At 56.0% G+C, this 26,838-nt stretch overlaps 4 protein-coding genes across 5 annotated transcripts; 1 reads left to right on the plus strand and 3 right to left on the minus strand.

Moving 5' to 3' along the window:
* Positions 1-176: 176 nt before the first annotated feature.
* On the minus strand, positions 177-7,331 carry RIC8A (RIC8 guanine nucleotide exchange factor A). The gene is made up of 10 exons (XM_047878503.1): positions 5,807-7,331; positions 5,534-5,581; positions 4,859-5,446; positions 4,312-4,403; positions 3,402-3,552; positions 2,232-2,327; positions 2,002-2,146; positions 1,783-1,927; positions 1,316-1,435; positions 177-964 (listed from the first exon to the last, which is right to left on the minus strand). The coding sequence occupies exons 1-10, from the start codon at positions 6,122-6,124 to the stop codon at positions 844-846; spliced, it is 1,824 nt and encodes a 607-aa protein (XP_047734459.1). The 5' UTR covers positions 6,125-7,331; the 3' UTR covers positions 177-843.
* A 176-nt stretch (positions 7,332-7,507) lies between these two features.
* Positions 7,508-11,816, plus strand: BET1L (Bet1 golgi vesicular membrane trafficking protein like). 2 transcript variants are annotated; one of them, XM_047878505.1, is made up of 5 exons: positions 7,508-7,685; positions 8,825-8,916; positions 9,196-9,252; positions 9,396-9,495; positions 9,949-11,816. In XM_047878505.1, the coding sequence occupies exons 1-5, from the start codon at positions 7,667-7,669 to the stop codon at positions 9,969-9,971; spliced, it is 291 nt and encodes a 96-aa protein (XP_047734461.1). In that variant the 5' UTR covers positions 7,508-7,666; the 3' UTR covers positions 9,972-11,816. The 2 variants fall into 2 exon arrangements, with proteins under 2 accessions (XP_047734461.1, XP_047734460.1); XM_047878504.1 differs by having other exon boundaries at positions 7,516-7,685; positions 9,396-11,816.
* Positions 11,817-13,039: 1,223 nt separating this feature from the next.
* Positions 13,040-16,950, minus strand: ODF3 (outer dense fiber of sperm tails 3). Its single transcript, XM_047879228.1, has 7 exons — positions 16,777-16,950; positions 16,259-16,375; positions 15,658-15,858; positions 15,211-15,312; positions 14,910-15,031; positions 13,972-14,112; positions 13,040-13,368 (listed from the first exon to the last, which is right to left on the minus strand). Exons 2-7 carry the CDS (start codon positions 16,365-16,367, stop codon positions 13,273-13,275), a joined length of 771 nt encoding a protein of 256 aa, XP_047735184.1. The 5' UTR covers positions 16,368-16,375; positions 16,777-16,950; the 3' UTR covers positions 13,040-13,272.
* Positions 16,951-17,892: 942 nt separating this feature from the next.
* SCGB1C1 (secretoglobin family 1C member 1) lies at positions 17,893-19,525 on the minus strand. The gene is made up of 3 exons (XM_047879212.1): positions 19,321-19,525; positions 18,515-18,714; positions 17,893-18,085 (listed from the first exon to the last, which is right to left on the minus strand). Exons 1-3 carry the CDS (start codon positions 19,373-19,375, stop codon positions 18,053-18,055), a joined length of 288 nt encoding a protein of 95 aa, XP_047735168.1. The 5' UTR covers positions 19,376-19,525; the 3' UTR covers positions 17,893-18,052.
* Positions 19,526-26,838: the final 7,313 nt, after the last annotated feature.

Here is a 26,838-nt window from a genome sequence, read left to right on the forward strand (position 1 = left end):
CTGACCCCTGGCTCCCACCCTGCGTGTGCTCCCTTGGGCGCTGTTTCACCACCTGCCACGCGTTTAAGAGAGTCCTCAGAGAGGGTCTGGTGGCCTCCACAAGAACAAAAGACATGAATGATGATCTAGGAAAAGGACTGAATTCTGAGAACAATGAAATTAATTCCTCACACACATTCTTGCTCGAAACTCTTTATTCCAAGATATTTCAGTGATGCTTTGTGGTACACGACAGAAATCCAGACTTGTGGTTTTACGAGGTGCGTTTCCCTTCGTGTATTTGTCTACGCCAGTGGGAAGGCCAGGATTCCACTGTCACAACCAGTGAGAGCTTGGCTGCTGTGGACACTTATAGTAGAGTGCTGAGCGAGGACCAAGAACGCACAGGAGGCTCCCAGTCCTGAGCTCAGGGGGGACAGAAATAGAGCATACCTTGAAAGTATGTTTCTGACATTAGGATACAGGGTCCTAGCAAGTTCTTTTCCTGTCAGCTGCAGTGCCTGCCTGACACAGAAGCTCTGGGCCGGTATGCCAGCCCTGGACATGCTTGCCTGTGCATGTGCCCATGCTCAGCTCCTGCCCCCAGGCAGCAGCCTCTGCACACATCCTCTTGGCACACAAGACCACCTCATCTGTGGAGATCATGGTGGAGTTCCCAGAGTTGCAGCAGGACAAGGCCCTCACAGTCCTAAAGATAAAAAATTGGACCAGAGACAAACCATTAACAGAACTTTGGAAGTAAAGAGAAAAGGGTCTCCAAGCATGGCTTCCCTGGGTCACAGTCCCAAGGCCATCTCTGGAAGCAGCACCAGTTCTGAAGGGGGAACAGAAGAGTGGGTGTCCTCAGTCGGGGTCTGAGTCGGGTTCCGAGGAGAGCTGCCCTTCCATGGTCTCACAAATGGCATCCTGCAGGGATGTGAGCTGACCCCGGGGACTCATCCCCATAGGCTGGATGACTCTGTGCCTGTGGGGGAAAAGCATGGTGGGGAAGGGGCACGGCATGTGGGGCAGAAGTCGGGTTCACCCCTGGCCAAACAGGCCTGAATCCAAACTGCTACCCAGTGGCTTTGAGACCTTATGCACTCTAGAATTCTTATTTCTCCAGGTCTCAATTTTTGTCATCTACGAAACAAATGTAATACCAACCTCAAGTCTAATCCTTTCCTGGGGCATTTCCTGTTTCCGACCTTAGTAACACAGCCTTGCTAAGCCCAACTTTAACCCCACTTCCTGGCGCTCACAGGACCGGACACGGGTCCTGGGCTTCTGTTCTCCCTTCTCCCAGCTGTGGGCCCCTCCTTGACACAACACGTACCTGGAGAGCTTGTCAAACATGTTCACCAGCTTCATGGCCTCATGTTCCTTCTGCTCCTCTGTCATGCCCTCCATGGGGTTGGGCGGTTCTTCCTCCACCCTCCCGGTCACTGGGTTTATGCTGCTTCCCAGGGGAGGGATTGTGGGGAATGCATTAGCGACTCTCTAGGACAGGAGGCGGCTGCATGGGGTGCGTGGAAGCAGGGCAGCCACAAGAGGGCTCTTTCCAGGAGCAGCAAGGACCCAGCCCCTGCTCGGGGGATATCCTGGTCCCCCGACTGCCTGGCCCCACTCAGCCCACACTCACAAAACATCCTGACATCAAGACAGGTTACTTATGCGACCAGTGCCTGACTCCCAAAAAGTTCAGCCATCTGTCATCTTGTCCCACCCACCCTGCGAGTCCATATGGGTGTGGGAACAGGGACCAGGGTGAGTGAGAGGAGCCGAAGGTGTAGGGGCACACACCTGGCCTTGGCTTCTTTGTACTCCTCTGTGTCCGTGTCCTCATCCTCCGAATACTGGCCCTCAGGCCGGCCCCCAGCCATGAGGCCCCTGGCAGCCAGGAGGCCAGCAGCGTTCCCGTAGCCCGTGTACTTGATGAATCGGGGCACTGAGAAGCAGGGCAGAGATCAGTGTGTGAGGTGGCTGGGAGGGATAGGCGCTGGGCCAGATCCTGCCACTCACCACTCTCCGAGCACAGGACAAACAGGAACTCAGCTGCCACTCTCTTCACGTCAGTATCCAGGTGCGTCATGAGGCGAACAAGCTTGTTCCGCAACAGCTCCCCGACCTCGGGCCGCGTCCTCACGTCCCGCAGTGGGGGCAGCACCTGGGGAGGCAGCCGTCCCTCAGCCTGGGCCTGCAGCAGCTGGGGTCTGTAAGCAGGGTCCCGCCCCGGCCCCTGTGCCCCATACCTGGGCCTTCAGGAACTTCCTTGCAGGGCGGTGCATGCGGGCACACTCCGTCAGCACGCTCAGCACGGGGGCCACGCTCTCTTTCAGCCTGTGCGTCTGCAGAGGAGCCTCTGTCACCGGGGCTGTGCCCCCACCTGACTTGAAGTGGGGGGGGGGGGGGGGGGGCAAACACACGCACACCAGACAGTCCTGGCAGGAGGCGCTCAGGAAGAGGTCTTGCCCTGGTTAGTCAGCTGAGGGGCCAAGACTGGGCACATTCTTGTGAATTTGTGTGAATTTCAAGAGGGCCACAAATGGAACTTAACGTAGGATGCACTCACATGCTCTGTGACCTGGGGCAAATAACTCATCTGCTCTCACTTCCTCGCCTACATACCAAGGTCGCACGGGAAATACAGAGCGTTCAGTTATTAGCACACCACTGGCACGTGACCTGTCCTCAGAAAACAACAGCCAAAACACAAAAAGAAAATCTCTACTCTGTGGGCTTCATGGATCCAGAAAGCTCCTGTCCTTCCCCGGCCTTCTCCCGAGTTATCTCCCTGGACCCCAACCCCAGCAGCAGCAGTGGTAGGGACAGTCACAGCCATCACATCCAATGCCAGGCGTTTGTACTCCAGCTCACAGCATATATGTGCGATGTGGATTCTGGAGGTGTTCATCTAATCCCACTCCCTTGCACTCTGTAGCTTGTGTGATGTCTGCAAGCTCCCAGAGAAGCTGGTCAGAGGTCTGGCCAATGTCCTGTGTGCAGGCCCAAGAACCAGGGAGCCTCTGGCTCAAGATGCCTGTGGGTCCCTGCAGGGATGCTTGTTCCCACGGGCCACCTGTGTGCAGCAACACTGAAGTTCTACAGTCACAAGCAAGGGCTGGGGACTTCTCAGATCACTCAAAAGAGATCCACAAAGAGATCTAAAAGGTAAGTACTTTGTTTTAAAACTCGTGATAACCAACGAAATGAAAACCTTCAAATATGTGTGTGAGGGTCCCCATATTTCTCAGGGAGGAGGAGTCTGGTGGCTGGACCACAGAGCAGATGGAGAAATTGCCTGACTCACACTGTCAGGCTGATCTCCACTTACCAGTGGGTACCGTGAAAAAGCACGGACCACAGCTGCTGGGGAAAGTCAGAGCCACTGAGGTACCCACACGGTAGGTCCCTCTGCCCACCTGGTGCAGACGCTTTTCTAGGAAGCTGAGGAGGACATGAATCACATCCATGTTTGCTCCCAGGAACTCCAGGGAACCTTCGTGTGGCTCCAGGGTAAGAAGGACGTCCAGACACTTGAGGGGCAAATTTCCCAAGAGATTCACTGTGTGGCTGAAGACAGATGGGGGAGAGGGGCTTGGTAAGTCTGGTCCCCCTGCACAAGTACAACCCTTGGTGCCCCCTGCAGAGGCCACATGTGATGTGAACTAGCGTCCAGGGACTTAATGGCCAGCAAGAGGCCAGAACTTAGAGTAGGACTAACCTCAGAGGCTCATCCCACTCAGTGGGGTGAGTTCCCAAGGAAAGGGGCACCCTCTGTCTGGGTTGAAGCACCACAGACACTCTTGAAAGCCAGAACCTGAGGGCGCCTGGGTGGCTCAGTCAGTCAAGCGTCCGGCTTCAGCTCAGGTCATGATCTCACAGTGCGTGAGTTCAAGCCCCACATCGGGCTCTGTGCTGACAGCTCGGAGCCTGGAGCCTGCTTCAGAAACTGTGTCTCCCTCTCGCTCTCACCTCCCCTGCTCGTGCTCTGTCTCTCAAAGATAAATAAACATTAGAAAAAAATTAAAAAAAAAAAGCAAGCCAGAACCTGCCTAAACACAGGTCATGGAGAAGAGAGGTGAGTAACCACGTTGCCCTGTAGATACCACACTGCCTGTTGCTACCACCCAAGTTCCAGGGACACGTTCCTGTCCGCAGATCCAGACACTTGTCCTGATCACGTAGTACTGTAGAGACACACTGATGTCTGCTCCCAGCCAGACAGATGAAGACTCTCTAGGGTGGAGCCTAGCCCACAGCCAGAGCCGGGAAGCACTGTTCAGACACGCGAACACACTTCCCTTCCATCTCGAGAGGCCGCACCCTCACCCGTGAAACTCTTCTGTGCGGTCTCCAGCAGCAGCGACCATCATACAGTGCCGCAGGATAGTCCCCAGGTGCCGATAAAGGGCAGCATCTTCCTGACCAAAAAGAAAGGTGTTCTTGTGAGAGGAAGCACTGCTCCAGGATCATGTGCAGAGACCATGCATCTCCTCTACTTGCCCTCTTCTACTCTACCTTCAGAGTGTTTCTGTGATCAAGAACGTCACTAAGTCCTCTTGGGATGAAGTCACAGAGTACTCTAGCCACATGGTCACGGCCTCATGGTGGGAAATCTCCTACAGCCTCCCCACGCACCAAACAGCCCTCCTGCTAGGCTGGAAGAGCCAGACATGCCCTCCACCTCTCTCAGAAATCTTCTCCAAGGCTCTCTGCCCAAAATGTGCATCTCCTTGCCTCCTCCTGATAAGCTAAGAGCTCCACCTGCCCTCTCCCCATCTGATGCCCAGAAACTTGCCAGTATTCCTACAGGCAGACAGATCCAGGAAACGTCCACACCGCTAGGCTCTACCCACTGACTCAGGTCAGCCCTCACCTCATCTACTTCCCTCTTAATGGAGTCAAAGGTGATGTTGAAGAGCACTTTGAGGATCTCCATGGCCCGCTCAGTCTCCTGGGGAGGAAGGAGCTCAGGAGGGCCCCCATCAGGGGTCATTCCCAGTGTCAGCTCCAAGGCAGCAGTCAGCAGGCGCACCCCCTGCAACTCCTGAAACAGCTGCTGGCGCGCATCAGTGCGAAGTGCCGTGAGCAAGAAGAGGAGGCGCAAGTCAAAAAACTGGACTTCGTGTGGGAAGCTGCTCTTGTGATACAGCCCCACACGCTCTGCGAGCCTCACCACTAGGCGGGCTTCTGCGGCCAGCACCTGTGCCACCGGGCTGCTGAGCACGAGGTTGCACAGGCACTTAAGGGACTCGAGTACAACGTCCATGTCCAGAGGCTCAGGGACGGACCCCTCCAAGGCGATGCCAGCATAGGAGGCAAGTGCCTGCAGGCTCTGGCGGCTGGTGAAAGGCTCCAGGCAGCTGCGGTCTCTGGTCAGGATGCGGATGCTCTGCAGCCAGGTGACGCGGCGGGACGGTGGCAAGCCCCGCTCCAGAACCGCGACCAGCAGCTCCGCCAGTCTCTGTGGGCAGGAAGAAGAGCGGCTCCACCAGGCCCCTTTTCCCGGGACCTCCCATCCCTTCCTCTTTACCCCTCGGTCAGCACCCACCTTCCTGTCCTCCTGTTGGGCATCATCAAACGTGAAACTCTGGGAGTTCTGCAGAGAGACCCAGGGGCTCAGGGGCACAGATCCACACCAGGCAGGACCCGCGCTCCGTGGATGGGAAACAGACGGCGCCCCGCCCCACCCGCCCAGCGGCGAGCGCACCCAGACTCTCTCCCGGTAGCTACTCCTCACCGACTCGGCGCCCCGCCCGCCGCGCTCGCGCCCCACCCTGCCCCACCTCTTCTTTCGTGTACCACGTTCACGGCTCTCGCTCACCTCCCGGTTGTACGTGCGCAGAGCCTCCATAATCACATCCTCCTCTCCCGTCTCCACAGCATCCGCAACCACCCGGGGCTCCATGGCGCCCCCGGGATACCGCGCCGGGCGGGTGGGAGAGGCTTGGCTTTCCGACTCCAGGATGAGCCCGCTCGCTCCGCCCAGACTCGCCGCGCGGGGGAAGCCGGGATAGGGGTGCGCGGCGCCGCGGGGCGGGGCCAGGACTGCGCGCGGGGGAAGCCGGGACCGGCGTACGCGGCGCCGCGGGGCGAGGCCTGGGTTGTGCGCCGGGGAGGTCGGGACCGGCGTGCACGGCATCTCCCTCGGGGCTGTATTAGGGCTGCGCGCGGAGGAATCTGGGACGGGCACGCGCGGGGCTGTGGGGCGGGGCCGGGGCTGCGCTGGGAGAGGCCGGGATGGGCGTGCGCTGCGGCTCTGGGGTGTGTCAGGGCTGCGAGCTCCTTAAGGAGGTGAGACCTGGACCAGCTGACTGGAGCTTGAAGATTTTGCCCGGAGTTAGCTGGGGTTTCAAAGATCCTACTCGGTGATCGTCCGACTTTGGGGCCGAGTAGCCTCCGAACCTAACAGGGACCCCTGCTTCTCGGACTGGAATTCCCAGCAGGCGAGGACCTCAGCCCGCCCTACCAACCCCTCCCATCCACGCCCCTCTTGATGGACCGAACGAGTGGAAGTCGAGGGGAAAGTCCAGGTGGAAAAGAAAGGACTTTGCAGCCCGGAGACCACCTGATGTAGTAAACAGGGGTTTGAGTGCCTACTGCATGCAAGGTCCCTGCTTTCGTAGAGGTTGTGTTCCAAAGGTGAACACAAGGAAACACGGACAAATAAGACGCCTATAGGCAGCCATAGTCCTGTGATTTAAGAAAAAAGGCGGAGAGCCTGGTGGGCCGCAAAGGGATCTGATGAAATGCCACTTTTGGAGACTGGACGATAAGAAGTGATCTGGGGGAAGGTCATGCAAAACAAAAAGAGCAGATGGGAATGGTCGTGGTGGGAGAGAAGCAGACCTCCTTGAAGCTTAAAGAAAGGGGAGAGTGGGGAGGGGTCAGGATGAAGGCAAAGCATTATCTTGTGCAGCAACTTCCTGGGTGTGTAACCCAGACACAGTCTGGCCTCGACTCAGCTTCCTCTTTTGAAAAGCAGAGATGGTAGAAATTCTCGTTTCAGTGTGTTGTTAGGAGGACGAAATGACACAGAGCAAACGCTCCAGTAGGGTGGGGAGGTATCCACTGTGCAACAAGCCTATGTTGACTATCTCCTTCGCACCGCGCCCTCAGCGCCCGGGTGCAAAGGCAAGCGCCCGGTTCCTACTGTCCCCACTACCCCCACACTCTGACCCTTCGTCTGGTTCATTTTCCTTCAGAGTGCTTTCACCCCTGCATCTTCTGCAGCGCCCGCTCGCCCCAGGCCTTGATCTCCACTGTCCTACCGTCAGTAACCGGGGCCGGGACTCCCACCGCAGCCTGGCGGAGGCGGATGCCCATTGAGACCCCTTCCAGCCTATCTCGCCTGATAAAAGGCCTGGGAGCGCTGCCTACGGAGGACCTGGCCCCGCCTTCGGCGCGGTTGGCTGGTAGAAGTGTCTGTCAACGCAGTAATTGGCAGAGGAAAGCACCAACCAGCAAGCCGTCCCCAGAGCCGACGGCCCGTCCCCTCCCCTTGTCCGGCGGCGGAACAGACCTCAGGCGGGTTCGGCTCATCACCCCGGCGGCCGGACCTCGGCCGGAAGTCGGCGTGCCCGGGCGGAAGGGGCAGGGCCGCAGGGCCCTTCCCGCTGCTGCGCCACGTCCGCGGAGGCTGTGGCCGTGCCGTTGACGGAGACCCCGGCCGGGGCCGGGAGCGATGGCTGACTGGGCGCGGGGTGAGCGCGGGGGAGCGAGCCGGATGGCGGCGCGGCCGGCCGTGGACGATGCGGCTGCCCGCTGGAGCCGCCTCCGCCCGCCCCTGCCCCGCTGAGTGGCCGCGGCGGGGAGAACAGCCGGCGGGCGGAGCCAGGCTGCGCGCGGGGGGAGGGGTCTCCGGGGCCCTGCAGGTGCTCCTGACCCTGCGAGGTCGTTCTGCCTGGGGCCTCTGGCGGGCCACGGGCCACAGGTCCCGGAAGCTGGCGTGGGAGAGGAGGCTTTTGCGTGGTGGGGTGGCCTAGGCTGGCCCGTTTGCCCTCGGGGAAGCCCCTGTTCTCATCTGGGATTGGGATGCTGATGGCCTGTGTCGCTGGGCTCTTGTAACTGTTAAGGGGTTACCGAACATGAAGTGGTTGGCAGGACGTTAACAGCCTTTCTTTTGGGGTTTGTATTCATCAGTGATTCCTAAGGCTGTGCCTCGGTGGCATATTAAGGCATCCTGGCCGCCGCAAAATTGCACTCCGAACTTGGGGGGAGATGGTTCCCACCCACCTGATGTGACAGATTCAGCATCACTAGTCATGGGTCAGGGCGTCCTGTAAGGTGTGGGGTGTAGAGGTGAGCAGACCTAGGGCCTGCACTCAGGATCGACCTCAGCCCCCACTTTTGGGTGTTGGGAGCTTTGCGAATTTGTTTCCTCTTTGGTCACTTGTCATCTCTTCAGAACCCAGTTCATGGGCCACCCCTGCCAGGGCCTTTCTGCTTCCCTCCTGGGTGCTCTTCCTGCCAGAAATAACTATCCTATCTATCCTTATGATGCCATCTGTGGAGGGATCGTGCAGGTTCTGTGACAATATCAGGAAGTGCTAGTAGGACTGTACCCCTTTGGGGTGCCTAGATATGTTTACAGGACATGTGCTCACATGACAGGTGCTCACACGCACTATCCTTTACACAGCCCGTCATGTGTGACGTCCATGCACTGGATCCCGGGTTAGGGTTGGGCCCGCTCAACAGATGTGAGCTCAGTCCTCTGAGACTTCCAGCATGGCTGGGTGGGATTGGAGTGAGAGCCCTGAGGCCACAAAGGGGTGACATGCAGGGGTCAAGGGCAGTGCTCACAGGTGGATGCTCCCCCTCAGACTCTCCCTTCTCGCAGCTCAGAGCCCCGCCGCTGTGGAGGAGATTCTAGACCGGGAGAATAAGCGGATGGCCGACAACTTGGCTTCCAAGGTCACCAGGCTCAAATCGGTCAGTGGTGGTCGTCCCTTCACCTCCGCCTAGCACCCTGGAGTGGGGACCAGAGGGAGGGTAGAGGCTGGGAAGGGTTTCACGCAGTTCCCATCTTCCTTGTCTCATCCATGGCAGCATTCATCCGTGTGAGGTCCGGGTGACACCTGAATCCTGATCTCTGCTGGTGGTACTGTGTCTGGCAGAGTTGTTGGCAGGGTCTGCTGGTCTTACGGGGGGTCAGGCGCCATCCAGTGTCCCTTCTCTGGCCTGACCTTGCCCCCTCTGTGTCCTGACCAGCTGGCCCTGGACATCGATAGGGACGCAGAAGACCAGAACCGGTACCTGGACAGCATGGTAAGGGTCTGCAGTGTGCGCGGGCATCGCGGTCAGCTCTGCCCCACACCGCCTGCTGTGCAGGCTCCCAGCGTGCCTGCAGCACCTGCGTGTCGGTCGTGGAGATGCCCCCCTGTGTGACTGTGCTGGGATTCCTCCCTCAGGACTCGGATTTCACAAGCATGACAGGCCTGCTCACAGGGAGTGTGAAGCGCTTTTCCACAATGGCGAGGTCTGGGCGAGACAACCGGAAGCTTCTATGTGGTATGGCCGCAGGCCTGATCGTGGCCTTCTTCATCCTCTCGTATCTCCTGTCAAGGGCAAGGACATGAGCCACTAGGAACTGGCTTCTGTGAGTGCCCGGGGCAACCAGGGTCTCCCCCTGCCTGGTGTCCTGGGCTCCAGAAGACCTACGTACAAAATATTCCTTTGAAACGATGATCGTGGCTTGGGAATCTTTTTCCTGCGTGACTGGGAGTTCGTGGCTTCCTCTGACCCCGTGAGCTCATGTTGGCCGGTCCCATGTGTGTGAGGGTCTCTTTCCCTTGGAGAAGCCAAGGCCCAGCTCTCTGTACTGTTCCGGGTGTTAGAGGCTCTGGCAGAGCAGGTCTGACCTGAGCAGCTGGGAATCCTGGACATGGCTACCTGTGGCTAGCAGCCTTCCCCGGTTCCTTGGGGCTTTGGCGTTTTAAGGCTCTGTCCCGTCCTTGTCTCTAGGTCAGGCCACATCTGAGATCTGAGGTGCCTGGAGCTGACACAGGAAGGGGGTGTGGCTGTGAACTTCGAGCACCATTTCTACTCAGAGATGGCAGATACTCTTGGCTAGGGCTGCTGGGCATGGGTAGATCAATGTTGAGGGTTCCGCCCTGAGGCCTTGCCTGCCCTCCGGACCGTCGGGAAAGGGCAAGGGGCCGTGGATGAAGGAGTGGACTGCAACCTTGGCTGGAGGCCCTGGGCCCTCCCAGTCCTTCTGGATCTCACAGTCTTGTATCCAGGAGAAGAAACTCCCCGTTTTCTCAGGATTCGAGAGCTACCCAACACCAAAAGTGTATTTCCGCGAGACCAGACCTTTAGAAGCAGTTCTGTCTGGCATTTCAGAGTCAGGCAGTGTGTGTGTTGAGGGGGGCACCTTCTGTGGGTCAGGACAGGAGGCTTCCCTACAAGGACTCTCTTCGTAGGACCTGTGGGTCGCTTCTGGAGTGTCAGCAGGCAGCTTCCCATCCACCAAGCGAGGCCCTTTGACAGTGACTACCACCTTACTGTGGGGACGCTTAGTTATTCTCGCATCCCTCTGCAGACTGCCCTCCATGCCCACCCACCGTTTGTTCCCTGGGCCCTCACGGCCCACTTGGCCAGCCCCATGTTCACACAAACCGAACCACAGGCCCAACTGGACCAGCGGCATCTCACCCGCTGGTGAGATGTGGTGAGGTGTCGGCACCCTTGCTTGTGCACAAATACATGTAAGAAACGACTCATGGGCTCTGTGTCCTTCCCTGTCTTCTGTCATCCCAGTTACTCCCCTTACTCCCTGAAGACTGTTGGCGCCCTGTCCACCTCTTTGCCCGGGTCACACACATTGACCACACATCAACTCTCTTGGCCCTACCTTGCTCTGGTCTCCAGCCCTGGGCACTGCCCCTGTGGCACTGATGCCTGCCTCCCCTTCCAGCAGGATTGGCCTGTATCCTCATATGGTCATTCCATTGTACCTGCTGGCCCTCTCAGCCTCCTGGAGGAGGAGGATCCCACCTTCCTACTTCTGAGTGTTCTGTTCTGACTGCCTCTGCTCCTCCAGATGCTCGTTTCTCATCCAGTGAGGTCGGCTTACATGCCTCCGTGTCTCTGGGACTTCACTGTTTCCCCTTACTCCCTGGCATTCTCAGGCTCCCGTGGTCCTGCCTCCCTTCCCAGTCGGCACACTCTATGGCTTTGACTTAGTCCTCTGCTCATCTCACCTTAAATCTTGCCACGGGGGCGTGCCCACTGGCCACTGTGCTGGCAGCTGCCGAGGGCATTGCAGACACACCCTCACCCTGCATCCCCCACTCTGCCTGGGTTTGTGGTGCTGACTTCACTTTCTGAGAACGTGCTCCATTGTGGCAGCCACACCACACTAAGCGAGCTGTGCCTGCTCGTCCTGCCATGGCAGGCTCGTTTCCGTTCTGCACTTGGGTGGTCTTGCTGAGTGTTTTCTGCTGTCTCCCTGAGACCTCCAGCTGTAACGTTCTCTCCTAAAGTTTCCATCTCTGCTTCCAGCTATTTTGGGGTCTGGGTTTTAGTTCCTTTCTGATTGACCTTTTGGTCTCTCATTCTTGTTGCATTGGGATGGATTCCGTGAGGGGGGCCTGGCAATTCTGCCAACCTGTCAGAGGCTTCACCCTCTTCCTGCTCAGCCTTGTGCACTCAGCACCTACTTTTGTGCATAGGCGGGGTTTGCTGATGTTGGTGCCTGAGACTAGTAACCCAAGAAGGACCCGGGGACCCAGTCTGTGCCAAGGTAGCTGCCAGGCTCTATCCCGCAATTCAAGGACAAGGCATTTACCAATAAAAATTTGGAATAAACAGTTTCATGGTGGAGTAAACACTGTCTTTGGTGTCCTCATTTCTTTGGGTGCTTGAGAGTTTCATCTGGAACTGACTCAGTCCACAGACAGGCCATGGACACTGCTGGTCCAGACCCCACTTCTTCCCTCTCTTGTTCTGCCTGGTCCCTGTACCCTCCCTCCCTCCCTCCCTTGGCCCCCGCCGCCCTAGGCAGGTAGTCACAGGCTTACCACTTTCTCTGCCAAGTTTCTGTAACTCAGATAGGGTGATGATAGTATTACTCCCAAAGGTTAGATGAATAAATGTGAGGTGCTCAGAACACCGGACCTGATGTGGTTCCTGCTGGGCCAGGGTCAGCAGCCATATTGTGCTCTGTGTGGCTATGGCTGGCAGGCTCACGGGGACAGCAGGCAGGACCACCCATCTTGAGGTCCTCCGCGACCTCCCCAAGGTCAAGGTGAAATCCAGACTCCATTCCTCAAGGCCTGGCCTTAGACTCCAGGCGGCCTCTAGAAACGCCTGTTTTGGGCCTCACTCGGATACCCCCTTCCTGGTCCTTGTCCTCTTGTGCTTCCTGTGTTGCCTTTGCTGCATAACAGATCACCTTAAGACTTAGTCACTTATAGTAATTTTTGTCTTTGGATCACTGTGGTTGGAATTTGAGACCCGCATGGTGGGGACAGCTCTCTGCCTAGAACATTAAGGCTTCAGCTGGGAGACCCGAGGCCAGGGCTGCTGTCACCTGAAGGCTTGCTCACATCCCCGCTGGTTGATGCTGGTGTGAGCTTGCGGTCCAGCTGTGCTGGCTGCCTGGGTGTTGATGTGGCCACACCACTTTTTGGGGGCACACCATGGTGTGAAGTGAGCGAAGCGAGGGGGATACACAGGCAGAAGCTGTTTCCTCTCTATGTCATGGCCTGGCGTCAGGAGTCACAGTATCACTTTATTCAGGGTGGTCACAGGCCCTAGTCCAGATTCAAGGTGGGGACCCAGATCTCATGGGTGAGAGTGAGTCATGCAGGCAGAAGACCACATAGGAGGGGATAGGTGCTTGTGTGACCATCCCTGGAGTGTACGATGAAATGCGAGGTGAAGGGCCCGAGGCAGAATTAGGAGGGTGGGCGCCCGAGGGTCCCAAGCCCTCCTCTCTGCTCAGACCCCAAGCCCTGGAAGCCAGGGTAGGACCCAACAGCCTATGTTGGGGGGGGGGGGGGCGGCTTTCTGAAAAAGCTTGATTCTACTGTCAAGACAAACCCATTACTAATGGGATCTGTGGTTTATTAAACATGTGGGCACAGCAGGAAACAAGATTAGCAAATGGGAAAGCAGCATAGAAAAAATAACTGGTCACAACTGTCCAAACAGGTATGCTCTGCCCTACAGGCCAGGCTGGCCACAGCCCAGCTTGGGGAGGAGGCGTCCCTAGCCCACGGCCCAGATGTGGGAACATGATGTGCAGAGGCTGTGGGTGATGGGGTGCGGTGGGGGCCAGGGCTATTCCACATCCACATCCACCACGAGGGGCATCATGTAGTCAGAATGTTTGATGCCGAAGGTGACGATGGGGGCACAGGGCTTGGTCACTGTCACCTGGGGAGGAGAGGCTGTGAGAGGCTCTGGCACCCCTGCCCCTGCCTGACAGGTTCTGCCCTCCCTGGGGCTAGAGCTGCTGACAGTGGCTTCACTGTCCTTCCTCAGCCCTGGGCCAAGGTGACCAGCGCCAAAGCCACACTACTGGGTTTGGTCAGTGTTCTGCACACTAACTGTCACTGGTGTCTAGGGAGGCAGGACCTGCCAGCTGGGGAAATGGTATGTCAGGAAAGCCTAGCATTCTAGGGATGCATGGCTGCTGTGCCCCCCACAGGCTCACAGGCCCTTCCCCCCCCCCCCCCCCCACTCTGGGCTTGCTTCCCAACTACTCCTCTGGCCTGTGCCTCCCCCTGCAACCAGGCTGTGCCCCTGCTGACTTCACACCCCCGAGATGTATCCCCCAACAACTCAACCACACAGGTTGGCCTGTGTTCCCGGCTTCCCAGGCTGTGCCCCATCACCCCCTCTGAGTGGTGCCCCTTCTCCCCCCCACTGGGTTGTGACCATCCCTATGCTCTCTGGGCCATGTCACCATCCCCACTCCCTCCTCACTGTAACTCCCCACCCCTCAGGCCACCCCTCTGGGCCCTGCTCTTCCTGGACCTTCTCAGGGCTGTGGGCTCCTGGTCCTGGCTTGAGGGTCTTGTCCCCTGGGGGCTCCACCCGGGCTGCCATGGTGTATTGTGGAGCCTTGAACTTCGTCACCTGCACATCCGTCTGGCGGTAGGCTGCAGGACCTGGGGTCTGGAAGGTGAAAGAGGCTCAGACAGGCTTGGCCTGCCAGGGCACGTGATCCCAAAGGGTAGGCGGCCAGCATCGGACAGTGCGTTTCAAGCCTTGAGTCACTGTGTGTCTGTGTGTCCAGGGGTCCCTTCTGTCTCCAGACAACAGTCACACTGTGGGATGACCTTCTCTGTGTGGGACATTACTCCTCTACTGAAGCCTCACCAAGGCGATGACACCTCAGTGTGTGTCAGTCCCAGGCTTGTCCCTTTGGTGTGTGCAGGAGAGGCCCCTTTGTAGCTGGGATTCTGTCCTGTGGGATTTGATGGCCGTGGGCTGGACTGGCGGGGTCAGCAGTGCTGTGAAACCACTTTGGAAGTCTCCCCAGGCTCCTCAACCTCCTGAACACATGGCCACCTCAGGGCCTTTGCACTGGCTGTTTCTGCAGCTGGAACCCTCCTCCCCCAAATATCTCACATTTTACTCCTCTCCTTCTTCTTATTTTCCTGCATGCCACCTTATCGAAGGCTGCTCCCACCCTCCCTGCAGCACTCCATAAATCCCTTCCTTGCTCCACTCCCCCGGCACTGTTGCTATCTCCGTCCTTGTCCATTGTCTGCCCTTCCTCACCCCAGGAATGTAACCTGGGGGTGCAGGGGACAGGGCGGTGCCATGCATGTGGCAGACACTGGAGGGTGAAGAGCTGATAGGTTTCACTCTGATGGGACTGGGTTCTGGGGAGGAAGGGCCAGATGGACTGTCTCTGGGGGATGAACAGTGCTGTGCCCTGGGGCGGGGGGGGGGGGGGGGACCCTTGCCTTGTGAAGGTCATCACTGAAGCTGCCCAGCTTGCTGCGGCCTTTGATGGAGAAGGAGGGTTGGGACGCCTTGCCAACGGTGTGGGGCCCCATGACCACAGGCAGCATGTAGGCGGCAGGGCCTGTGGGGCGCACAGGCAGGGAGTCTCAGGTTGGACAGAATCCCGCATGCAGAGTCTCAGCTCCTTTCCTGAAGTTTGCCACTTCTAGGAGTGCAGCCATCAGGTTACCCCTGTCTCACCTCCCCCACCCCCCGGGTCCCCACCCTGGTTGGATGTTGGCTATCAGGGCTGGTGCACACCTGGGGTGCTGTCCACTCGGAAGGTCTTGGTTCGGGCAGAAATGGAGTGGCTGGGTGCTGAGTCAAACACGTGCTTGGCCGATTTCTCTGGAAAGTAGTCACCTGGCTCGGGAGAAGAGCGGAGGGCGTGCTGGGAGGGGATGGTGACCGAGATTGGCTAGGGGTATCCCGGAGTTGCAGGAGTGGGCGGGACAGGTGCAGCTTTGGAGGGGGAAGGGCAGAGTCTGGTGTGGGCCTGGTGTGGGGACGTAGGGCAAGAAAAGCCCAAGTTAGGACTGGGCTTGAGGGTCTCCGAGGCTGCTTTGGGCCTGATGGTGTCCCTCGAGAGGAAAAAGAGGGGACAGGAGAGCCAGGATGCCTGTGCTCCTTCACACCTTCACCTGGACGGGACGTGCAGTGGCCACCAGCAGGGTTGGGCAGGTCTGCGGCTGGGCCAGGCTCACTTACCGGGGCCAGGGGTCATGATGGTCTTGGTACAATAGCGCCCCAGGATGGAGTAGGCAGGGCCAAGGTCCTTGCCAGTCCTCAGTATCTTGGGGTTCACGCTGTAGCGGGGCCCTGGGGAGCAGTTCTCTGCCAGGAGCATGGGGGCCCCACGGAAACTGTAGGCTGGTGCACGCAGCTTGGTGGGCGTGTGCTTCACAAAGCCTGTGGGGCAGGGGTTCTGAGCAGCCCGGAGTAAGATGCCATCCTTCTCCCCACCCTATTGACCCCACAAGGGTTGATGGGCTGGGAGTCAGGGATGAGCCCCCAGCCTTCCCAATGCCCTCCCTGCTCTGAGCCTCTCTCCAGGCCCACCCCCTGCCCCCACTCAGACCCTCCTTAGGCCCACCTCAAACTTTCCCTAGACCCTCCCCAGACCCACCCCAGGCCCACCCAGGCCCTCCCCAGACCCTCGTCAGACCTCCCCGACCCTCCCAGAACCTCCCCAGACCCGCCCCATGCCCTCCCAGACCCCCTCCAGACCCTCTCCGGGCCCATCCCGAGCCCACCTCAGAGCTGGCTTCTTCCCCTACCCCAGTCCCATCCCAGGCTCCCAGGCTCTTACCCGTGGTGGGTGGAATCAAGTACTTGGGTCCTGGGCTGCTGTAGAGGGCCATGATGGGCCCCCGGGGGCGATGGGGCCTCCAGGTGCCCACCCATACTTCCTCTGCCATGGCTGGCTCTGTCCATGGATGGAAGGGTGACCAGGTGCTGGGAAGTCCCAACTCCCCACCCTATCCCTGTCTTGTCCCCACTGGTGGGCAGAACTGCAGGCCACAGCCTCCTCAGTAAGGTCTTGAGCTGGGGCCTACACAGAGGTTATGCTTGGAGGAGTGGGCTTGCTCTGCCCTCACCAGCCTCCAAGAGGAGGAGCATTAGACCCTCATGCACAAGATGGGAAGGGCTGTCTCCTCCAGCCTCACTGACCACACTTCCCTGGCTCTGCAGGGGCTCTGGGTAGGTTCCTCCTATTCAGGGGATGCTGGGCACCACTGGGCAGGGAGTGGTGGGCAAAGGTGGAAAACTTCTTGGCTGAGGCTGTGCTGTGGGGCAGGGAGAGGGCCACTCCAGAGGGGCCCTTACCTCTTCAGTCCAGGAGCTGCACTCAGAGCAACCTATGGACCGGGCCTTCTTGGAGGTCGTCCCGTCGCACCGGCCTCAATGCCAGGCAGTTCCCAAAAAAGGGGCATGGAAAGGAAGGCCTTTCCCTCTCTCTCCTCTTCCCAGGGGGCTTGGAGAATTGGGTGGGGGTGGGGAGAGATCCTGGCCCCTGAGCTCTAGAATGCAGCTCTGTGGGACAGCAGGTTCTAGATCACTATCTGTATGATGAAGACAATGGCCTCTGCCCAGGGGACCCCCACCCTCACCAGGCATGGCTCAGGTCAGGACTTTGCTCCTCACTATGGTGGGTAGGGCAGAGGCTTGGGGGGTGGGAAAAGGGACAGTGAGGTTCTGTACTGGAAGGTGAGGCCACAGGGCCCAGAGCTGGAGTGGCCAGAGAGCAAAGGTTGTGAGGGGCAGAGATGAACCTAGTCAGCCTTGCTTCCAGTGAAGACCACGGATCTGGGGAAACTGAGGCACAAGAAGGCTCCAGCAGTTGGGATCCTGGGTGAGGGTAGGGTCAGCGCTGGTTGGGGAGTTTGGGGGGTGGCACTGAGCTGCTGCCCTTCTGCGGAACCTTTCCAGACTCTGCTCTCCCTCCTGTGCCACTGTTGGCCATGCCCACCCCTCGACCACGGGTGTCCTCAAGACCAGGTGCACTTTCTTCTCCACTTTGTCAAGGTTCCTCTTGGGGATAGGGCTCGGGTCTGCACGTCTTCCAGACAGACTCTTTCCTTGGGTGACTTTAGGGGGAATGCTTTCAACCCCTGGACCTGTGCCAGGTGTATATTGTGGATATTTATTGTCTTGGAATGACAGTCTTCAGACGCAGAACGCCCCCAGCCTGACCTCCCGGTTCTAGCCTCATCGTCGGCCTAGGGCTCTTTGCCCTGCCTCCTCCGACGCACTGGTCCTGCGCCCCACCGCTGCCTCTGTAGCCCTTCCTGCGTCCACTCCCCTGCCTGTCCGTCTTGCTCTGTCTGCCTACATGGGGGTCTGGTGGGTCTGCCCTCTGTGTGGGGCTACTTCTACGTGCATGCTCTGCGGATGTGACCCCGTGTCTGTGAATCCGCATATCCATGCGGTTGTGTCCCTGACTGTGGGGAGAGACAGGAGCCAGAGCCTGAGCTGCAGGAGGCTTTATTGATTGAACAGTTTTATGATAAATTTACACGCGGAGAAGTGGTAATGGGGCAGTGTGGCCATTGCTGCTTGTGTAGCTGGTCCTGTGGCTGCTTGGAGACATGATTGGGGTCCGCTATGCATCATCTTGACTGCCCAGCACTTGCACCTGGAAGGCAGACAGGTGTGGGCCAAGAGGGCTGGGGGTCCCATACCTGGTGATCGATAACTAGAGAGCCCTATCCTGTTGGGCAGGTAGGCCCAGGCCAGCCCCTGGAGGACCGTAGGCTCTGGCACACTTCAGCCAGTCCCCTCCTAGCAACGGCGGAAGTGGTGCGTACTTGTATGTGGGTGTGCCATATGCATGTATATGCTCTTAGGGGAGGCTGAGGCTGCTCTGGGGGAGTGAGGTCTGGGATGTCCACTTCTGCTGACTGAGGCAGGTCAAGGTGTCTGTGGGGTGGTGGCTGTATTGGGGTGATAATCAGGAGTCATAGCATTTGGTGGAGGGCTAGTGGGGCAGGGCTGTGTGTCCTGCTGGGGCTGCGGACCTTCAGGGAATGGGGTGACCCCCCCGCCCCCACCCCAGCCTTGGTACCAGCAGCTTGATCAGCTCCGCCTTGTGCATAGGCTGTAGGCCATCGATACAGGACTTGAGCTCCGTCAGTGCTGCCTTGGCATCTGCATTGACATCGTACTTGCCAAGAGGTCCCTCATATAGCTCCTCTGGGGACCCCACCAGCAGCGTTTGTAGGAAGTCCATGAAAAAGTCACTGTTGTCATCCCCGATGGCCAGCCCTGTGAGGTGGGGGCAAGGTGACACCAGCACAAGAGAATTCCATTCCAGCCCACCCCAGACCTCCCAGCACTCCAGCCTCGGCGGTGTCCAGAACTTCTGCATCAATGCCCACCTCACTTGCCCCAGGTGTGCCCCCATGATCACCCTGCCTCACCTCCCCCAGGTCTTACTCCATAATACCCCCTAACTCTACCTGGCCACAGACCCCTCCTGTCACCCCTAGCCTCGGCAGCGTCTCCCACTCTGGGGTTCCCTGGCATTACTAGGGAAGGGGCGGCAAGACCCTAATGTGGCTGGAATTCACCCTCTGAGTGAGGTTGGCTGACCTGGGGCTTGGAGGGTTGGGGTCAGGCTGGGCTGGGTTGGTGACATTGGGCTTGGTGACACTAGGGCTGGGGCAGAGGTTGGAGCTGGGCTGGGTGGGGACTGGGGTTGGCGGGAGCATCGGGGGCATCTGCCCACATCTGTGTTCTGTGATGGAGGCTGGTCGGGCACCTAGGAAGGCCGCCGCCCATCCTTGTGAGGGGCCTAGTGCCTGGGTTTTAGCCCCCCAGGTTCCTGTCTGCCCCCCACACATGGGCCCTGCTGGAAGCACACAGACTCACCGCAGGAGCAGAGCAGGGTGAGGGTCACCAGCAGGAGGGTGCTGCTCCCCTTCATGGCAGATAGCAGAGCTCCCTAAGGAGCTGCCTCTGCAGGCTTTATGCCCCACAGGCGGCACCTGGCCTGGGGGCGGGCCCAACCTGCCCGTCAAGACCTTGGCAGTGAGAGCACAAGTTGGACAGCCAGGGGTGTGTCCTCACCCTGGGCCCCCATGGGTGTCAAGGAGCAACAGGCTTGGGGTGCTGTGTGAGGGACAGTCGGCTTGTGGTTGAGTTGAGGGGACGTGGGAGAAAGTCAGATGTGAGGTCGCTGAGGAAGAACAGTGGGGGCTGGGGCATCATGGGCCTCCGGCCATGCCTGGCTTGTGGCTGAGGGTGACAGGTTCTGGGGTTGGGCTCAAGCCTTTCTTTTTGGCTGGGAATCCCTGCTCTGCTCAACATGCCTCAACATGCCACTGGGGCAGGGGTAGGGGACTTCCTGGGCCTGAGAGTCTGGGTAGTGGGAGATGGGCCCAGGGCTGCAGGAGGCCCGAGTGGATAGCAGGGTCCAGGGGGTGGAGGTCGCCTCAGAGGGACTGAGGTGAGAGGAGTCAGGCCACGCCTGGGGACTGGTGGGATTATCCCATCACGGCAGGAAGCGAGGAAGGGTCACCCGAAACATATTTTCCTTCTATGGCAGGCGAGCCCCGGGAAGTGTAGGATTTGGGGGAGATGGTTCTATGTTAGAATGGAGATAGGAGACTGAGACACTTGGGCAGCCAACCAAACGGGCCCAGGAGCAGCTATTCCTGTGTGGGGCCTGGCCCCTCTCCTGTCCCCTGCTGCCACCTGGTGGTGACTGATGGCATCCTGCTGGACTGGCATGCTCACCCTCAGGGTGCCCGTGAGGACTCAGGGGTTTAGCCCCTGGCCAGCCCTGGGGGCTCCTCATTCAGACTTTGGAGGGAGGTGTGGGGGAGGCTTGATTACCAAGGTGACTTTGTCGCCCTGTCCCTCACTCACCTCCACCTGGTCCTGAGTCTGTCACAGACACCAGACCCTTGTCCTGTGTCCTCCTGAACACAGCTTCTCAGCCACGCAGGTGACTGCAATTCTCTTTGCTGGCACACAACAAAATCCAGAGGTGGTCTAACCTGTTCATACACATAATTCCAAAAATACAGGACAAATAATGTGTACTGAGATCACCTGTAACAAAACAATGTGGCTGCATCAGTGAGACTGTACTCAAGGCAATGTGGAGCCCCGGTCCCCAAAGGCCCCAGGGGTCGTGGCTTCTGGGATGGCCACTTGGCAGCCTAGTGGACACACAATGTTACATTAGTTTCAGGAGTACAACATAGTGATTCCACAATACTCTTACTCAGAGCTCCCATCTGTCCCGTACAAAGTTATTACAATGTGACCGGCTCTATTCCCTGCGCTGGGCTGTGCCCATCACCATCCTTCACTCACTGGTCTATGGCTGCCTGTTGTGTCACCTGGGTGGATGTTTAAAAGTGCCAGCCCTGGACTTTGACGTAGCTCAGAAGCTGTGTCCCCGGGGGTACCACCTGGGCTTCTGTTGTTCTGAATCCCTCCAGATGATTCTGACCGTCAGGCTGGGCTCTAATGGAGACCAGTCCACCCAGCTTTAATTCCTCTTCTCCATTTTCCTCCCACCTCTCCAGAGTGTTGTCCTGCTGGAGGTGGACTGGGTACCCCTCTGGCTGCATTTGGATCGTGGCTTTTCTTCTTCCACAAACCCCAGCCCCTGGAAGCACAAGCTGTTAGCAGTTGCCCTGCAGCCTTTCCTGGGCAGTGTCGGCGACAGAATCTCCAACCATCTCACAGTTGATGAGGACTTGAGCAGTAGAGTCAGTCTTGCTCATTACCGATCGTGGTGACTTTGCTTGCACATACCTAATCCACCTAGGTTCTAACCCCCTTCTCCTGGCCACCTCACCTTCCCTTCCTTCAGTCAGCCACTGCCAAGCTCATTCCCTGGCCTCCACAACACCAATGGCTATGTTCCTCCATTTCTAGTTCAAGTGCCCTCCCTCTGACTACGTCCTCTGTTCCTCAGCTTGCTGCCTCTGGTGCCCAGCCTGGCTGACCGTCACAGTGCACACACACTTCCATGCCCTGGATTCACGGCACCGCCATTATACCGCACCCCTCCCTTGCTTGCAGCTGTGCTCCCTCCCCTCTCTCCCCTCCCCCTAGTGCTGGATGACTCCACCTCTCTCCTTCCACCTACCGACTCAGCCAACCTCTTGTCAAGACTTCACCTTGGGCGGGTCCTTGGTGCTGCCCATGACTTCTAGGTCTCCAGGGTGGGTGTCCTCACATCCTTTGAGATGGCTGCTTATCACACCGCCCCTCTCATCTTACCTTCTGGGCCTTGACTTGTATCTCACTGAGAAACTGAAGAAATCAGAAGAGAAACTACACACGGTCCCGACACTGCATCTCTGTCTGCCTTTCTTTGCAGGCATATATCTGTGTGTCTTCATGTCGTATGCAAGGACCTGTCTTCACACACCAATGGCAATGCAACAAAGGCCTCCCCAATGGAGGACTTACTGCCCCTCTCTCTACAAATCAGGGTTTTATCTCTACCACGTCATGCATGTCAGCATTTATGATGCTCCAGCATCACCCGATTTCAAGCAAAACACAAGTGCCTCCTCTTACACTGGTGATGGAGCCTCCCCTGGGCCCTTCAGACTCCCGCTGCTCTGCCGATTCTGGTTCGGCGCCCCAGGAGGCTCCCAGCTTCCGTCTTCTGGTTGGGTTTGGCTAACAACTGGGGGCAAATAGGTTCAGCATCCATTAACATCCTCATTGCAGCAGTGTCTTCATTTGACGGAAAATTATATTTAAAATGTTCAATCAAAAAACTCCACATCTTATTGGTTCATAAGGTGTTTGGTTACAGTTTTCACAGATGTGCAAATGCCAAAATAATACTTGTTAATAATGGAATTCATGATCACAATCTGCATGAGCCTCTGTTCTTCTGGTTTTTAATTTTTATTTTATTAATGTTTATTTATTTCTGAGACAGAGCACGAGCGGGGGAGGGACAGAGAGAGAGGGAGACACAGAATCCAAAGCAGGCTCCAGGCTCTGAGCTGTCAGCATAGAGCCGGACGTGAGGCTCGAACTCACAGACCGTGAGTTCATGACCTGAGCCAAAGTCAGGCGCTTAACCAACTGAGCCACCCAGGCACCCCTGTTCTTCTGGTTTTTTAACACTTATGCGTGCTCTCTGACCTTATGTGTCTTAATGAAAATGCATGGCATTCTGTTCTTGCACGGAAATATTAATATCTTTAAATATTGAGGATATTAGATAAATCAGGGAGTCAGACTGTCTGATTCATGATGTTAATGAGCTGGGGCCACAATCCTTCATTTCTTGCCGAAACGCTAGGAGCCCATCCTCGTCAAGCATTCTCAGCTGGGCCCCTCCCCTTGATAACTACCCTATCTAGAAATGCATCACCAGTTGCTTATGATGAGCTTCCATTTTGTACAGAATAAAGAGAATAATCTTGAATTTAATGTGTCAGTTGTTAGGGAAGTCACAATTTTACTGCCTCTTTAAGCACACTGCTTGGGTCGGATGTTTTTCAGGCAAGACATTGTCATTAAAGAAGGCAGGGCTGGGGCGCCTGGGTGGCGCAGTCGGTTAAGCTCAGGTCACGATCTTGCGGTCTGTGAGTTCAAGCCCCGCGTCGGGCTCTGGGCTGATGGCTCAGAGCCTGGAGCCTGTTTCCGATTCTGTGTCTCCCTCTCTCTCTGCCCCTCCCCCGTTCATGCTCTGTCTCTCTCTGTCTCAAAAATAAATAAATGTTAAAAAAATTAAAAAAAAAAATAAAGAAGGCAGGGCTTTGACTAAGATCCTGGTGCAAGTTCATCATTCCAGGCAGCTGCTCCAGACCATTTTTCTCACTGCAGCCGTGCCATCAGGGCTCGCCACACAAAGCTCAGTCTCCAAACTACACCTGTTGGCAATGTTGCTGTGCGTGGTTCAAATTGGTTCAGAGCTAACAGTTTTGTTGGCAATGAAGCTATAAACAAATTTCTCATTTTGCATCATCATCGTATTCAAATGACACATGCATTGTGTCATCCATAATAGTCCATCAGGCCATGCTGGAAAATCTTTTGGTAGTTTCATTTATTCTGACTTCTATCACTGAACTTCTATTTCACTAACCAGCTCCTTGATGTGCTGAGAAGTGGTGTCTTTGGAAAGTTGTGCCCAAGCTCTTTCTATGCCACAGACACACCCAATATTTTCAAGCGATGACTTTGGTGCTTCAAGCCTGTGACGCAGTCTTCCATGAACATGTCAGCCTTCATGTATACTTGTTTGGTAACTTGGTATCAAGGTACCACTTTGTCAAGAACCTGAAAAGTACTGGTTTATGTATGTGAAATATTAAAAATCTGGTGCTGCCAGCTTCTCAACTTAATACTCTCTCTCTCAAGGAATTTAGTTTGGAACCAATTTACTTATGTTTTACCTGTGACTGTGGCTCCAGTGCCGATAGTCTCATTGCCTCAGCAGCTAGTCTGTCACCACAAGTAGCACACTGCAGTTTCACCCTTTTGCTGTTAATGAACATGGGACCAAGTAAACAAGAGACTGTTCTCCCAAGTTCAAAGAACACGAACTCTGCCTTTGTTTCTTTGGGATTGCTTTAACTGTCATCATGCGATTCACTCTTCCTGTCCCATTCAGAAAAGCGGCACCTATTCTTGGCAGTGGAAATCTCAGTGAATTGTGCTTTCCTAAGTTAGTGTTAAAGTAGAAATTAAAAAATAGACTTGAATAAAAAGATAATTAGTTTAAGAGAATACAGAGACAAATCATAGACTGGGAGAAAATATTTACAGAGAGATATATCTGATAAAGAATTGTTATCTAAAATATACAAAGAATTCTTAAAACTCCACAGTAAGAAAACAACCTGGTTAAAAATTGGGCAAAAAATCTAAATGGGCATGCCATCAAAGAAGATGTACAGATGGCAGATGAAGAGAAGTTCAACATCATATGTCATTAAGAACATGCAAATTAAAACAATATGAGATACCCCTACACACCTGTTAGAACAGCCAAAATCTCAAAACATAGACAACACCAAATTCTCTAAGAGCCAGGGTCAGGATCAGGGTTTAGAGTGTGGTGATGTCTTAGGGTGATTATCTGGGCGGTCTTCAAGAAGACAGACCTGGGGTCCTTGGATGCTATATCTGCCAGGGACCCCTTCAGGCAGCCAGTCCAAATTGGATCTGACTGTTCTAGGTCTAAAGTTGCTGCCTGACAATGAGAAAGAATGAAATCATGCCATTTGTATCAACGTGGATGGAACTGGAAGGTATTATGCTGAGTGAAATAAGTCAGTCAGAGAAAGACAGCTATCATATGTTTTCACTCATATGTGGATCTTGAGAAACTTAACAGAAGACCATGGGGGAGGGGAAGGGGAAAAATTACTTACAAACAGAGAGGGAGGGAGGCAAACTATAAGAGGCTCTTAAATACAGAGAACAAACTGAGCGTTGATGGGGTGTGGGGAGACGGGAAAGTGGGTGACGGGCATTGGGGAGGGCACTTGTTGGGATGAGCACTGGGTATTGTATGTGATGAACCATGGAGATCTACTCCCAAAACAAAGAGCACATTTTACACACTGTATGTTAATCAATTTGACAGTAAATTATATTAAAAAATAAATAGATAAATAAAAAATAAAGTTGCTGCCTGAGAAAGATTTTTGGGGTTGTATGCCTCCACCCAGAAGGCAAAGCAGACTAGCCCTGGTTCCACAGACTTGTAGGGCACAGGCTGCCCTCTGCAGGCCGAGGGGGTGTGTAGTGTGCAAGCTGGGCGGGTCCAGGGAGCTGGAACAGGGCAGCTGTAGGGACAGGCCATGCCTGTCCCAAGGAGCTGATTATTTGGGGGCACCAGACATCTGCCTGATTCCAAGACTTATCCTACTCAAATGCACACATTTCCCCTGAAGACAGAGCTGGAGAAAGGTGCACTGCCTTGCCAGCATCAGACTCCACAAACTTGCTGGGGTTTCCTCTGATAAAACAGCTGGGAGCACTGATTGCTGTGGAAGTCAGCATCCCCAGCATGCGGTCACTTCAGATGTGGGCTGACCGATGCCAGTTTAAATCTGCCACTGTGAAATGATTTTGGGGGGTTCACTGCCTCCTTTCAAATGGTTATGCACTTTGGTGGGGGCAGTCTGAACTCCACTGACTTGTTGGGTCCTGGATGCACCAGGCTGGCTGATCAGTGTGTACTGTGCACGCATCTCCCACACAACTATTTACCCAGGGAATCTGTACAGAGAAAAGTTCAGGAGAAGACTGGTCTCAGGAGCGGGCATTTGAGGATGCATAGAATCTACCCATTTCCAAGCCTGAACCAACACAAATGACCTATTCTCTTGAAGGCTGAACTGGAGGAGAGTGGACCTCTTTGTCAGGATGCAGCTTGATTGACAGGCTTTGTTATTGTCCTATAAGAGATGCTTGTGAGACTTGAGGGTTGAAGAAGCAAGGGTTAGGGTTAGCATTAGGGTTAGGTGTTATGGGTTAGGGTTAAAGTTAAGGTTAGGGGTTAGGATTAGGGTTAGGGATAGGGTTATGGTATGGTTATGGTTAGGGTTAGGGTTAGGTCCCAGGAGGCTCCAGGCACTGAACACACAGTGCAGGAAGGAGGGTCCCAGTCAGGATTAGAGTTTAGGTTCCAAGGCCACACAACTCTATGGGCCACTGGTCAGGTAGGCCTCAGGAATCCTCTTGGGCAGCTGCATCTGGGCCTTGGAATTGATATGGTGATGTTCCACTTTCCATGCTGATTATTTTGCACTGATTCTCGAGCCCGTCTGTGTATTGTTGTCAGACTTTGAAATTGGGTCCCCATGGGGAGATTGCCTCTGCTAGGGTTAGGGTTCAGTCCGGGGAAGTCATCAGGGCCGAAGCGACTCCAGTTTCATGATTTCCCTCGAGGGGTGAATTGAGTGCCCATGTGAGGGTGTGGGTCAATTGTAGGGTTAGGATTAGAAATAGGTAAGGTTTAGGTTGAGGGTTATGGTTAGGGTTACATTTAGGGGTACGGTGAGGTCCCAGGAGGCTCCAGGCACTGATGCCACAGGAAGGTGTGTGTCAGGTGCAGGGTGAGTGTTAAAGATGAAGTGAGGTTTAAGTTCAGGTGTATATTGAGCGTCACTGTTAAGATTAGGGTTTGGAGACAGGAGGCTCCTGGCACTATACCCCTAGTAGGACAATGGTCTCCCCACAGGGCTGAGTGGAGGGCTCTTGTGAGTGTCCCAGTCAGGCTGAGTTTGGGTGTCAGGGCCACTCCTCAGGCCTCATCAAGTCCCCTGTGAAGCTCCTTCTTGTCTTTGGTAATGACATGGTGATGTCCAATTTCCATGCCGAGTAATCCTCCTCTGTCTCTGGGCCCCAAATCTGTCGTGTCCTCAGACTTAGGCATTGGGTCCCCAT

The sequence above is a fragment of the Prionailurus viverrinus genome, chromosome D1 (assembly GCF_022837055.1).
Source record: "Prionailurus viverrinus isolate Anna chromosome D1, UM_Priviv_1.0, whole genome shotgun sequence".
In the NCBI taxonomy this organism is placed as follows: Eukaryota; Metazoa; Chordata; class Mammalia; order Carnivora; family Felidae; genus Prionailurus; species Prionailurus viverrinus.